Source organism: Poecilia formosa, unplaced genomic scaffold (genome assembly GCF_000485575.1).
Source record: "Poecilia formosa unplaced genomic scaffold, Poecilia_formosa-5.1.2 Scaffold224, whole genome shotgun sequence".
In the NCBI taxonomy this organism is placed as follows: domain Eukaryota; kingdom Metazoa; phylum Chordata; class Actinopteri; order Cyprinodontiformes; family Poeciliidae; genus Poecilia; species Poecilia formosa.
The window spans coordinates 507420-522041 of NW_006800163.1; the positions used below are offsets into that span (position 1 = coordinate 507420).

Below are 14622 nucleotides of genomic sequence, written 5' to 3' on the forward strand. Positions count from 1 at the left end.
AGCTAAACTCAGTTACTGTATATTGGGGCTACGCAGGTTTTACAAGTTCCTAGTTATAAGAATGAATCTTTTTAGTGGCTTATGAAGTATGCAAAACATCTTTACATTTTTTGCACAAACTCATTCTTGCGTAATGAGATTTCAGTTTGCTCTGGCACCAGGCATTCTTAAAGAGAGATAGTGGACAAAATGGTGCACATTTTTGGGGTCATTTTGGAAAACTAACACTCAACCTCTACTCCCTTCTGAAAAGAAAACTCTTAAAAACAAAACAAAACAAACAAACAAAAAAAAAAAAACACCAACTACTGATTTCGGCTTATTCAAGAGGATCAAACATATCTATTTTATTAACATCTTTTAGTCCACTAATAAAATACAAACGGTTCTTTCTGTGTATCAGTGCTGCAGAAAGCCCAGTATCAACAGCTGGGAACCAATGCTGCATAGTTACCCTGGGTCCGAAAACATCCATATATGACGATGTGAGCAGGAAGAACAAAAGCAACCTTTTCCTGTGTGTTTGAGTGCAATCTGTTTAGATGAATTCAGTAAATTTCAAACTTTTACAGACCTGAATGAAGACACCACCACATAAATATTTATGGAACTGGATTTATTGGCTTGGATGAATGGAGCAATCAGTCGACTAACTGAATCAGGAAAGGCCTCTCCAATAGTTCCCGTTTTAAATGGAGTCGATAATGACCTGAAAGGAGGAAATCAATAGAGTTGCAGAGAAGTCAACATGTATTAAAAAATGTGTTGTTTACATGTAGGGAATGGGTGCAAACAGAGCAGAGAGGCTTCTATATTAATCCTAACTTCAGCTCCTGACTAAACCTTTCAAACAAAAAAAAAAAAAAAAAAAAAAAACCCAAGCATCCTTTCCTTCAGTTAGAAGACAACACAGTCATCTCAGAATACCATCCATCTCTCTGTTCCACAAAAGGGTGAAGAAAATATCCCCATGGCAACTTTAAAGTACGTGCTGAAAACAAAGCAGAGTCTCACACAAGTCAGCTTTTGTATACCGTCAACACCCATTTTAATATTCTTTTTGGAACACTTAAATAACATGAAACTAATTGTAATTATCCCGTCGTGATGGACACAGGATCACAGGTGGCTTAAGTCAGTGAAAGTCTCGATGCAGACAGTACGCGTCCCGTTTCTCCAGCATCAGCGCCACGGCCGCCGCAGCCTCAAAAGTTGATGGCTTTTCCGAAGGATGCCGCCAGGTTGGCTTCTCTGAAAGCCTCCGACACCGTCTGCAGGACGAGGGCAGAACAGGCAGGACGATGAGCAGCAGGTAAAAATACAACTACAGCTGCATTTCCATTAACTATAAAACTGTGCACATTGAAATTACAAAACTATATTCGCTTAATGGAAACACACCAATTTAAAAAAAAAAAAGAAACTGGGTTAGGATGAGGTGAAGGAACAAACATGAGTGAAGGAATACATGTTTTAGTTTAGTAATAAATACCTTTGAATTGTTGAATTATTTTGATATCAACTTCTGCAGCAAGTCTGGTGAAATTCAGCTTCTAATCACAGTTAGTAACCAGTTTTGTAAGGAAGCCCAGCTGATAGCATAGCATCACTGACCAGTGTTAGCTAGTTTGCCACAACTTAGGCCTCACCAGCTTCCCTCAGTTCCTTATGCTAACCCTCTAGCTTTAAAAAACATTTTCACTTTCTTACTCAATGCACCAAATTATGCTAGGGAAACTAACTGTCAACATTTATTTCATATTTCTCTCTATATATACTCATATCTTTTGTTGAATCTTGATAGATGTTCTAATGGGTAACAGAACAAACCCAATCTTCCCTAGCGCCTTATCAAATACATTTTGAAAAATAACTTTGAACCAGTGACAGTTGGCATAAAAAATTTTGTCGAGGTAGCAATAAAGCCGGTAATTGTTCCATCCTTAAAGGGGCGGTATTGTATATTTTTCTAGCCACATAGTACCATTTTAAATTAAGGCAAAATCAAATAAGTTATCTTCAGTTATTATAAAAATGCTGCATACATCAAACATAACTTAAAAATAAATTTGACTTTGTAATTTGATGCCTTGAAATTGGGCCTCTGTCTCTTTAAGAAGCTCTGTCCGACACTACGCTGTCAGCACGTCATCATGACAACGCTCCTCATGATGCCATTAGCAACCAGTCATAGGTGGTATGTCTTTGATGAGGAACAACACTACGTCTTAAAATGATACAAAGTAATTTTCCATGAATTTTGAAAATTTAAAATAGATTAAAATGAATGTGTAAACCATTATTCTTATTGGTCTGTATGCCGGCAGGTTTCCTGCTGCTGGGATGAAACCAAGCCCTGGAGTTAAAGTGAGCGTGGAGAAGAGAACGTACTGGATGTGCGTGGCAGACCCGAGCGACGTCCTCACAGGAAGCTCCGTACTCCATGGCCAGAGCAGCTTCATTGACCATCTCTCCAGCTCCCTGCATCAAAACACAACTATGTCATCAGACCAGGAGAGGATAGCTACAGTTTTATCATGATATTTTGCAGTGCTGTTGTGATAACGATAGAAGTGACAATAAGAACTATTTATTACTCCTTTGTTATGTAACGGTACCACTGCGGCTCTGTGCCACAGCAATTGTAGTCCCACAAAAACAATTACTGTTCTTGAAAAACTTTCCCATTTTGTAATATACATCTTCACACACAAAGGAGTGTAGTTTGTCATTAAACTGCAATTAGTAACTGCATTTAATCATATTTTTAAATGTATTGATGCTTTCTTTGAACAAATGGTGGAGAAAATAGTTTATCTCGGTAATACAGACAGTTTATTTTTTTAAACATCAAATGGAATTTATCGTGACAACAATAAAGCAAAATTATTATTATGATAAGAAATTAATCAGGTTAAATAAGACATTATAAATGCCCATCCCTAGCTCAGATTACAGTGATACGATAAAGTGACACTGATCCTGAATGTCAGGGATTTTTTACCTCAGACCCTTTCTACAGCGTTTCCGCTCATGTGAACTGTTCTCAACTCTCACCGTTCCCAGGATGTGCGCTCCAAGCATCCGATCCGTCTCCTTGTGACTCAGAATCTTCACCATGCCATCAGTGTCTGCATTAGTCTTGGCTCGGCTGTTGGCGGCAAAAGGAAACTTGCCAACTTTGTATGGGACACCCTGGAAAAAAGAGATTTATGATTGAATATCAGTCGTTTGACAAACTGAAAACATGCTAGTGCTAATTAGCATTTTTATCTGATGAACTATTTACCCAGATGCGTCCTTTGCTGTGATTTCTGACACCAAACACATTCATTATTAACTCATCTATCATCAGTATGTTCTTTAAAATGTATAGAATGTTTATCCCAAAACCTCCTGTGTGGCTCAGAACATTTTCTCAACTCTGCCGAAAATGTAAATGAACCAAACGTGAAGCTGGAGCATGATGGGATTCTGACCTCCTGTTTAAGCTGCTCTTCTGTCTTCCCCACCCAGGCCACCTCAGGGTGGGTGTAGATGACGGAGGGAACACAGTTGTAGTCTATGTGCACTGCTCCACCAGCCATGCCTTCGATGCAGATGATGCCCTCGTCCTCAGCCTTGTGGGCCAACATCGGCCCAGCGATCACGTCACCGATTGCATAAATGCTGGGGCAAAGAAAAATATTCAGAACCGTTTAGGGTTTCATAACTGCATGCATTCTTTTAGCAGACTTATTTACAACACTGAATACAAACAAAGCCAACAGTGACAGAGTACTAAGCTGCTTCTCTTGGCTCACTGCAGTTTCATTTATTCAAAAGATTATCTGATTGGATGCAGTAAAAGAATGTTATGTTCAAGTTGTGCTAAAAGGAGTGAGCCTGTTGGTGAAGGTATTCAAGCCTAAAATCTCAGTGCTAAACATGTAGCATTCACCTAATCGCTGAATGGATAGAGTAGGACCTTTAAACAATCTGATGGCTGAATAACCTAAATAACAGATTAAAAACAATAAATATCTTGGTTAATATGTCTATTCATTCAATAATTTGGCTGATAAGAGCTTTTGAATTGAAAATGTTGCTTATTGTGTTAATAGTTTGATTAAAATGCAATTAATTAATTAATTACAGACACTCAAATTAACTAAAAAATTTTAATCGAGTCCCACCATGAATATATATTTGGTAATATATAAAATGTCTGTAATTATCGTTCATAAAAGCAGTATTAATATTGGCCCAAACTTTTTTATTGGTGCAAAATAAATACTGTTGGTCTGAACCAGATGTTCACCAGAATACAGGTCATCTCTAAAATTTCATGAACTGTTCAAATATTATTTTAACCTGAAATTAAAGAAAAGGCTGACCAATCCACTGATCTTAGAAGTTCAAAATACTTTCTATTAATTCTAAACTCTAATATGAATAAGTGCATGAAATGTTGCTTGTGGGTGTTGGTCCTGTCATGTACTGGACACTGGTCCATCCCAGCTCTCATTTACTGATTCCTGGATAAAGGCAGCTGCGGAGCATGGACGGGTGAGGTTCAGTACATCAGCAGGTGAAGGGTCATACCCGTGTACTTTGGTCTGGAAGCGGTTGTTGACCGGTATGCGACCTCTGTTATCCAACTCAATGCCGACGCTGTCAAGACCCAGGTTCTGGGTGAACGGCCTTCTGCCGATGCAGACCAGCAGAACGTCACATGTCAGCGTCTCGTTCTTCCCGCCAGCCGCCGCCTCCACTCTGCAACGTCAAACCCTTACGGTTACAAACCATCCGACTCTAGAAGCGTGTTCTTCTTCTCCTCGCCAACTCACGCCACGTCTATCTTGCCGTCAGGCCTCTTGGTGGCCCCCAGGACTTTGGTGCTCAGCTTGAATTTGAGGCCCTGCTTCTGTAGGATGCGCTGGAAGTTCTTGGAGATCTCCATGTCGATGCCCATGCCACCCACGTGGCCTAGGAACTCCACTGCTGTCACCGTGGAACCCAGTCGCTGCCACACGGAGCCCTGCAGCAGGACAGACATGTTGGTGAGAAAAACAAGCAAACAAAATAAGAAAACAGCTGAACTTGAGGCAGGAAATGCATATCAGGCTGAAGTACTGCTAACCAGCTCCACTCCTATAACTCCGGCTCCAATGACAATCATCTCCTCTGGCACTTTGTTTAGGGACAGAGCTCCAGTTGATGACACGATGGACTCCTCATCAATCTAATAAAACACAATAATTGCTTTTAGTAAGAACGAGAAACTTTAAAAGCTCCTTGCAGCTATAAATAAGTGAAAGTGGATTAGAGCTAAGATGGTACCTGGATGCCAGGGAAGGGGGTGACCTCTGACCCTGTGGCGATTAGGATGTTCTTAGTGTTGATAACCTGATGGGAGCCGTCTGCTGCCGTGGCAGTCACCTGATTTTTACCGGTTATTTTACCAAAACCGTTAACATGGGTTACCTGAGAAGAGTAAAGAAAAAAAACAGAATAAAGAAAGATAATCAAGTTGTAAAAAATATATCTGAGCTTTTAAAATGACAAGCAAAGCAACATGAAGTCAGACTGACTTTGTTCTGTTTGAACAGATGTGCAATTCCTCCAGTCAGGGCTTTGACTGCGCCACTCTTCTGAGCCATCATCTTCTCCAGGTTTAACGAAATTCCAGAGACTGACAGAGAGACGATGAGAGACAGCTGAGCCCGTCTGTGTGCATGAGGCCGTTACAGCCATATCCAAAAATTTAGAATATGAATTCAACTGAGTCTGATTTATCAGAATAACAGTATATTTTTATGGGGATGGTATCATGCATTTTCCAGACACACAGTGCCATTTTATACCACAATCAAGTAACTATGTTACCTTCAGTTGTTATGAAAGTTATCGATATACAAATGACTTGAAAGAAATTTGACTTTGCAATTTGACACCTAGAAATTGGCCTCTGTTTCTTTAAGAAGCTCCTAATCTTTCTGACATGCTGCCTTCAGACATGATCACAACAACACACCGCAAAATGAAGATGAAAAAAAATAATAATAAAAAGCATTGATTACTGTTTAGAACAATGGTATCTGTATGGATAGATTCAGATTTACAAGTGTATATTACTTTCATCTCTATTCTTTACATTCAGCTTACTTTCAATGCCTCTGCTTTCAAAGTCTTTGCCGTGTGCCATCTTGTACAAGTGGGAGTTGTTTAACAGAGCCTAAAGAAACAAAAACAGAAACACAGAATAAGAAAAAAAACTATTGATTCAATACAGCTTAGCTAATTTATGTGGCATAAAATTACTAAATATATCTAAATGCATCTAATCAGACAAACCAGTCTGATTAGTTTGTGCATTATGTATTCAATTCCACTTTGTTCTCAATGTGTAGAAATTTAAAATATACATATGTAAAGATGATGGGAAATAAAGAGTCTTTATTATTGTGTCAAGAAAAAAATTTAATATATACACTACCACTAGACCCATTATAAATAGAAGTGTTCAGAAAAGCTAAAAACTACCTCAAACAAGTGCAAAAACATTTTTTTACCAAAACTGAAGTTATTTCAAATGTAGCGATACTTCAAAATGTGCATTAAAAAAAACAATGGAAGCACAGCTTTTGAAGGACCTAAAGTTTCTATAGCCTGCTGCGTCTCTTTTTGCAAAGAGCTTTAATGTTGCATCTCCAGTCTCGTCTGTATGAAAACAAAAATATCCACAGTCCGTCACCTCAACTTCTTCTCCTTGATGGAAATGGTGTGTACAGTTATTCCTGTTTTCTTGAAATATACAATCTGTTTTATTTACACTCTAGATCAGATGATCATTTCAACAACGGTCCATAAACAGTCTGTCAGTTTGCTGTACTCAGCACTATTATGTTACAGAAATGTTCTCGGTGAGGTTTTCTGTGAGCAACATAACAGAGAATGACCACATCACCATGGTAACAGTAAATATGTTTCATATCATGTCCTTTTAAAAAAGTCTCTCTAACTCTGCTGTTGTCCCAGGATGACCCGCGTTGGAACAAAATATTCTGCTCTGTATGTAATCTACACCTTTTTCATTTCACTAAAGGAATGAAACTGCAATCTGAAGCCAGATGCTTTTGTTTTGTTTTTTTTGTTTTGTTTTTTTTTACATAGATTAGATCTAATTAAATGTTATTTCATATTTTTATTGGTACATGCTTAAGTCAATCTTTCATAATCATAAGAGTTCATCTTCCTAATTTACCTTCTATTTAATTTCATGGTAGTCAAGTTTTTGTCCATTAAAAAAATGACACTGATTAAAATGTAATTTTTGTTTGAGTTAAAATGAACGTAGACTGAAACAGGCCCTTTCTTCTGTTTCTTTCCAATTCTGTATTATATATGCATTCAGAATATTGTAAATTTTATTGGCAATTGTAAGCTGAAGTGATCGATCTGGAAGAGACTTGTTTGTTACCTTTGAGGGGATGCAGCCAACATTGAGACAGGTGCCGCCCAACGTGGCGTTCTTCTCCACACACACCGTCTGTCGAAGGAATCAAAAAGTTTTTAGAGCAAAATGAAAAAATGCATTTATTCATATAGAACTCACATCTTCAACCAAAACATCTACTTACTCTACGTGATAGGAGATTTTATTAACCACTAACTAGTCCAGGACCCTGCTCACCTTGAAGCCAAGCTGTGCTGCTTTGATGGCTGCGACGTAACCACCTGGACCAGAGCCAACCACGGTGACGTCTGCATCAACTGCACACAGCAAATGAAGGAACATTTACTCCCAGCAGAACCGAAAGAATAAAGGAAATGTTGTTTCTTTACTACGTTAAAACAGAACATCTCAGTTGGGTCTAGGCCTGTCATGACAACACAATTTTCTGGACAGTAAATTGTTCTGGAAGTTATTGTGATTAAACAATATTAATGTTTTGAGACCATTTTCAAGTAATTTAAAGGTAATGGCACAATGATGTGTGAACACATTCTCAAAGATCAATAAACTTTCAATTCTAATGAAGATTTAACAGTGGAAATGGAAGACATTTTGAATATCCAAAATAAATAAAACAACAATATGAATTATGAAGTCTCTGTAAACTAAATTGTCCTTCAAAAAAGGAGCTGGTTGAGACCAAAGTACCAGATTAAAGACTTTTATCATCCAGGTTTTTGGAGAAAGAGAGAAAAGAGAAAAACAATAAATCATTCAAAAATAAATTGTCGAGTTTTGTTTTTATTTATTATGCGATTAATTGATTTATTGCAGCAGACCTAATTAGGCCTGAGATGTCATTTTGCATCACTTAAAGTTGTGCACATGGCAAAAATAGATTTATTTTTATTTTTGACCAAGACTTTTTATTCCTCTTGCTCCACTGTCTAATAAGGTGATAAAGATCTGTTAAACAGGCAGTTCCTCGATCATCTTATCTTTGCATTAGAATGGTAGTAAAATCCAGTTTTATAGAAAGCTTCACATACTGGATGTGAGCTCGCATCTTAGTTAGTGATGCCTCATGGCCCAAGGCTCGGAAAAATATTTGTAATGAAGCACATTAAAGATCTAAAAGAAATTTAGAATTTGCTAAAAACCAGCAGATGGAAGCTTTCAAAAACCACTGGCTGGACCTGAACGCAGGTCTCTGCTTAGTGCATCTCCAACAATCATGTGTCTGAAAGACCTTTTGTTTACTAAAAATGGCAAAATTAACTTACTTTCTGCTTTATCAGCATACGTTCTGACAGACAAAGCTGTGGCTCCATGGAGCTTGAAGGGGAGATGGTGACTTCGCTGTTGAGCAAATCAAACTAAAGGTTAAAAACACCATAAATCAGAATATAGTTGTTTTGAGACCATTTTCAAGCAATATAATGGTAATGGCATAGTGATGCAAGTACATCCCCTCAAGGATCAATAAACTTAAATTTTATGTTATGAACATTGAACACTAGAACCTGAAGACATTTTAAATATCCACAATAAGTAAATAAAACAACAAATAAAATGTACACTGAAATCTTGGTGAACGAAACTGTCCTTCAAAATAAAGGACTAGTTGAGACCAAGCTTCACTGCCCATCAGCAGCTGTAATCACTGTTAAACTGTTTAGCTTTAAGACGACTGTTTATTGATAGAACTTATCTAAATTACACATCATGTCAACATTCAAAACTCAACATAGTAAAGTTAGGACTAACAGGTGTAAAGAGAAGACAGAACCAGCATAGCCAAAATGTCGATACCTTTTCTCGACTTGTAATTTAAAAGGTATGATTACGCCGCAATTGAAAAAATAAAAAATAAAATAAAAATGTTTAATTAGCAAAATAAACTGATGAATAGTCCAGAATATTAGGTCGCAGGTATTTCACATTATATTACAAGACAGCAAACCACAAATGAGGTACGTTTATTAATGTTCATTTATCAGGCTAACCTCTGACAAAGTATACAAAGATTATGTCTTTATCATGGCGTCTGTTACTGTGGGTGTCCTTAAAGTTTATGCTTTAGAAGCAGGGATAATTGGTACATAACTATAAAGGTCATTCATTTATCATGCTAGATTGATGTGAATAGTATTGAATGGGAGGTGAGCAACAATGACATAGTAAGAATTCATAGTGGTACTGTGTACATTTCAAAACAGTTGCAGGGGGAAACAAACTCGTAAATAAAAATAATAGCCTGGTTAGCTGTTATTTTACATGCCAATCTTGCATGAAAACAAGCCACAGTCTGCAAGAATGCCGATATTATATAACGTTTTACCAAACTTCCAGAATATTAAATCTTTCCGGTGGCAGTGTGAATTGTATACACCACTTTATCGGAGAAACTCTGTTAGCAGAGCAGCTAACCACCCTCAGGCCGCTAGTCAAAACAAATGCCTCCTTTATAAGTCCGCGTGCTGCAGCAGTCGCTTGGTGAACATTCTAACAGAAACCATGCTTATCCTTACCGTGGCGAGAGAACGGTAAAGCTGTGTACAGCTCTGCATTTTGTCTGTGTCCCTGACAGAGAGGAAGTAACCTACAAGAAGGTTAGCCGAGCAAGGAAGGGCTTATGAAATTCTTCTTCTTTCTAAGGACGTTGGCAAACGACTACCAGGTTGAATTACTGCCACCCTTTGGATCGGAGTGCGGCTCAGAAAGGCTTCACAATCACAGATGTAAACTCAAATGTATACCGTTCTCTAAGATAAATACCAAGCCCAGTAATAATAACAACAAAAAACCCCACAAACAATACATAATTAATTAAATAATTAAAATCAGTTTTAAGTTGGTATTTATCCATCTGATTCTGCCAGAAGAATTTTTAAAAATCTGTCACTCTCCTTAAGGTAAAAATAAATGCCCTTGTTTTAACGGGACACTGTAGATTCATAATGTTCTTCAACAAATGCATAAAGGGAAGGACCAAATGGTTTTCCTTCAGAGTTTTATAGAGGATTCTGGCCTGTATTACACAAATTCCATTTGCAATAATGGATATTGAATGTAATTGCTGCTCTTTCGTACTAATAAGGAACAGTGGCATATGCAAAGACAAATTCACATAGAAGTACACAACACAACCTCTGATCTCACACTAACCATCTTGAACGTTTTTTGAGCTTTTAATAGGATTAGAGTAAATCTTCTCAGGATTTCAGCTGCAGCCCTCTGCTGTGTTCTTCTTCGTCTTTCACAGACTGTTGAGTGAAGCCGAACATTTCTCTGGACAAATGAAACTCTAAGACAAAGGTAAAATTTTTCTCCATGCACTTTAGCACACATAGGGTTGAATTAAAAACTTTAAAAAGAATCTGTTTGTATTTGTGTTTATTAAGCATTTAGAAAAGCCTGATAATGTAATGTGTTTCTGCACTTCTGATTCACAGTTCAGGTAAATGGAGCAGATGGTTTACAGAAATGAGATGTGAAAATCTAAAGAAATCAACAAACATATGAGAAACAGAAAAACATCAACCTCCACAATTCTGGTTCTCTTCAGGTAAGAACACAATGGACCATTATTCCGCTTGGGAAGGAGACGGGTTCTGTGTCAGAGATGAAGGTGTGAAATGTATCAATCCCAACCATATTTCTATACTGTAAAGTTGCACTGCATTCTTTGTGATGTTCTGCTTCCACAATGCAATTTTGTTAAGTTAGCAACACCAATACTTGACATAATCTTGGAAAAATAATCAGTAAAGAAATATTTTCTGTTAATTACCTAATTTTAACCACTCCTGGTAACATCAATGAAAACTACATTCATCTTGTTTACGCAAAAATCAGTCACAAATATTAATGTAACATATTAGTAGTTCCTTGATATAAACTAAGTACATAAATGTAGTGATTCAACAGACTGCCTTCTGCAAAATATTTGGCTTTGATTTCAGATTACTTTAGTGTGTTTAACCAAGCTACACAGTAAATTCCCATTAATAAAATTAATGTATCATACATGAAAGTTCACTTCCTTCTGACCTAATGTAAAAAAAAAAAACACAACAGAATATTCCAGGGTTGAAAAAGTCAGTTGACTCTTCCTATCCCTGAAAACACCTGTAAACTTTGTTAGCTTGGGCTGCTGGATTTGGCTTAACCGCATCCTAATTTCACACAGTTATCCAAATGCTGCTTCTAGGTTTAATAATATTCTCAAAAGGGTTAATATTATAGAGAATATGTATCCAGTCCTGAACCAAGAGCCCAAATCTTCCCAAAAGCATGCATCAAAAACAGAAAAACTTTTCTTCAAAGTGAATCATTGTTTGACTTATTCCACTACTTTTTTTTTCCAAGCAAAGGGTTTTTCTATCGATCCTTCAGCAAGAAATCTGCTGTTCTGTCAGGACAAAGGGTACAAAACTGTGGAAGAATTGTGGAAGAATGCCGTGAAATATAATATACTTAAAAGGCAAGAAATGTAACTAAAGATCTGAATTTGAAAGAGGAAAAACATATATAATGATGTGACTAGTGTCTTGTTTTAAAATTATGGCATTTAAAAGTGGAAATAAAATCAGGAAAACAGGATAAGATTACACTCAGTTAAAAAAAGGTCTACCCTTAAGACTAAGCCAGCTGAAGTATTAATTAATCTCTTATGAGTTATATTAAAGTAAAACCAACATATGTGCATGTATGTTTTGCAGGTCACCAAGATGCAGATTGTCTCCTGGCTTGGACTGTTTCTCTGGTTGCTTTATATCAACGATGTGGGGGCAGCAACTTTTAAACTGGCCCTGGTTGGCCCCTGGTCCTGTGACCCCTTGTTCTCCAGAGCAATGCCAGTAGCTGCAGCTAACCTAGCATTATCACGGCTAAGAAGTGACAGCTACATGAGCAGAGGATACTGGTACGATGTGAAACTGCTCAATGAGGACTGCTCTGTTTCCAAAGGTGTGGCAACCAAATACCGCAGAGTTTTTTTTATCTGCAACAGCTATGTGGAAATGTACAACAGCGTATTAGGCCCATAGTGGATAAAACAGGTGGAGTAAATTTCCACCAGAATATGTCAGAATTTTCTTTTTACAAAAAGAAAGAGGACATTTCTGAGTTTGAAAATTCAAAAATTTGCTAGAAAAAAACGACGACATTTTTAGATTAATCTGTGAAATTTTTGAGAAAAAAAAATGTTCTGAATTTGTTTTCTAGTTAATTTCAACTTTTCAAACTCAGAAATTTCCATGTTTTTGTTTCAGAAAATTTCTGAGATTAATCTAAAAATTTCTGAGTTATTTGGCGGAAATGTATTATTTTTTTCTGGCCCTAATACAGTGAGCCAGAAAAAAAATAGTTTAGTTCACTATCTTCCTACGGTGAGATAGCAAAGGAACGCGTTCACACACTGTTAAAGTAACATTTTAAGGTTGAAATTAAGAACAGTGCAAATCTGAAAATGTCTTGATTTTTCTAAACAATGTGAAAAGAACGACTTAGTGTTGCTTTGTTTTTATAATTCACTTAATCTTGTGGTGTTTTTTAACTCCATCATATCTTAACAAAACCTGTGAAACTTCTCTCCTGTCAGCATTGACTGAGTTTGGGGAAATGGAGGGTTACGGTCATGCTTACATCGGACCTTTCAACCCGACCCTCTGCCACGCAGCGTCCTTATTCACCCAGCACTGGGAGGCAGGCCTGGCTTCTCCAGGCTGTCTGGATGATGACTGGCTGAACCTGCCCCCCGTAACGCCTCCTATTAAAGTCCTCAAAACTGTCCTCAGATTCTTCCGCTGGGCTCACGTTGCAGTCATTTCAGGTAAGGAAGTCATTTCATACCACATAGGCCTCAAGTCATTAAAATGGACTTTGCAAATTGAAGTGTAGTTCACAGTTCTTACTAAGGAACTGACCTCAGATCTGGATGGGATTTACATCCTCCTTCATATTGATCTGTGGATATTATGCGCCCTGTGTGTTTTCAGAGCATGCAGCAGAGATGCTGCATGCTCTGCTGCATGCAGCAGAGCATGCAGCAGAGCATTCTGGGCGTGGCTTATAGCGCCCAGAATTCACAAGATCAACTGTCTTCACTTCCTTCATACAATCCTGTATTACAGATCAAAAGTTATTATTACCTGCCCTCTAACTGGACTTCAGTTTTTATTTAAGTAATTGCTAGATGTTATTTGTTTTCTATTTCTTTTACATTTTTGGTGGACTATACTTTTTTTTTTTTGACAAACACCCTCTCACTTAAAAATGAGGACACTGAACATAACATTAACAAAAGAGATTTCTTGTCTCTCTCTCTCTCTCTCTCTTTTTTCATTCTCAGCCCCAACTGATCTCTGGGAAAGCACTGGAGAAGAAGTAGCCTCTGCGCTCCGAGCTATGGGCTTGCCAATTGCTCCTGTAGTTTCCATGGAAACAAAGAACAACGACGGGGCTCGGGAGGCGCTGAACGAGATAAGGCAGTCCGACAAAGTCAAAGGTTAGCTGTAAAACTCAAATTTCATTCTAGTACTGACAAATAAACTTCAAATCGTCTTATTTAAAACTGTCAAACATAACTTTGCTCAACTGTTGAATTACAAATCCGATTCAAATAATCTCCTCTTCCGAGTGAGACAGGATTTTGTCTCTCAGATTTTAAACTCAACACTTTCATGAAAAGATTTGACCAACAAATAGTTTATTATTTTCAGCTGCCATTAGATGCATTTGCCTTGACGTGGAATCCAGTCAGCTAATGAAGTTTATTTTCTGTTAAGTGATCATCATGTGTATGAGTTCCGTCCTGATTGGTGGAGAGCATCAGAGGGAACTCCTGCTGGAGGCTCTAGACATGGGGATGATCGCTGACGGTTACATCTTCATCCCATATGACGCTCTGCTGTATGCCATGCCTTACCAGGTGAGACAACTGTTTAATCCAACTCTAATAAACCTAGATGATTTATTATTATTGTTATTGTTTTTACCTTATTTAACTGGGAAAGTCCAACTGAGATTTAAAATCAATTCTTCAAAGGAGTCCTGGCCAACAGGCAGCAGAGGTTATAACGATTACAAGTAGTTATGCAAAAAAAAAAAATGCCATAAAAACAATCACAATAAATGTTAATTTTGATTTTCACAGTAAACTGCTGTTGAACTAAGCTACT

The 14622-nt window shown here is 37.5% G+C and overlaps 1 protein-coding gene across 2 annotated transcripts in view; it reads right to left on the bottom strand.

Annotated features, from left to right (window-relative positions):
- Window positions 1-599: 599 nt before the first annotated feature.
- The window catches only part of dld (deltaD), a 16082-nt gene continuing 2059 nt past the window's right edge, over window positions 600-14622 (bottom strand). Inside the window, exons 1-14 of one of the 2 annotated variants that reach the window (XM_007568511.2) lie at window positions 9970-10096; window positions 8722-8797; window positions 7676-7755; window positions 7463-7531; window positions 6148-6217; window positions 5574-5674; window positions 5323-5466; window positions 5123-5224; window positions 4830-5020; window positions 4585-4755; window positions 3480-3669; window positions 3058-3195; window positions 2392-2481; window positions 600-1271 (exon numbers count right to left, since the gene is read on the bottom strand). In XM_007568511.2, coding sequence (XP_007568573.1) covers window positions 1206-1271; window positions 2392-2481; window positions 3058-3195; window positions 3480-3669; window positions 4585-4755; window positions 4830-5020; window positions 5123-5224; window positions 5323-5466; window positions 5574-5674; window positions 6148-6217; window positions 7463-7531; window positions 7676-7755; window positions 8722-8797; window positions 9970-10008 — 1527 coding nt within the window. In that variant the 5' untranslated portion in view covers window positions 10009-10096 and the 3' untranslated portion in view covers window positions 600-1205. Of the gene's footprint in view, window positions 1272-2391; window positions 2482-3057; window positions 3196-3479; window positions 3670-4584; window positions 4756-4829; window positions 5021-5122; window positions 5225-5322; window positions 5467-5573; window positions 5675-6147; window positions 6218-7462; window positions 7532-7675; window positions 7756-8721; window positions 8798-9969; window positions 10097-14622 lie in introns of those variants that run through there. The other variant, XM_007568512.2, reaches the window with a different exon arrangement.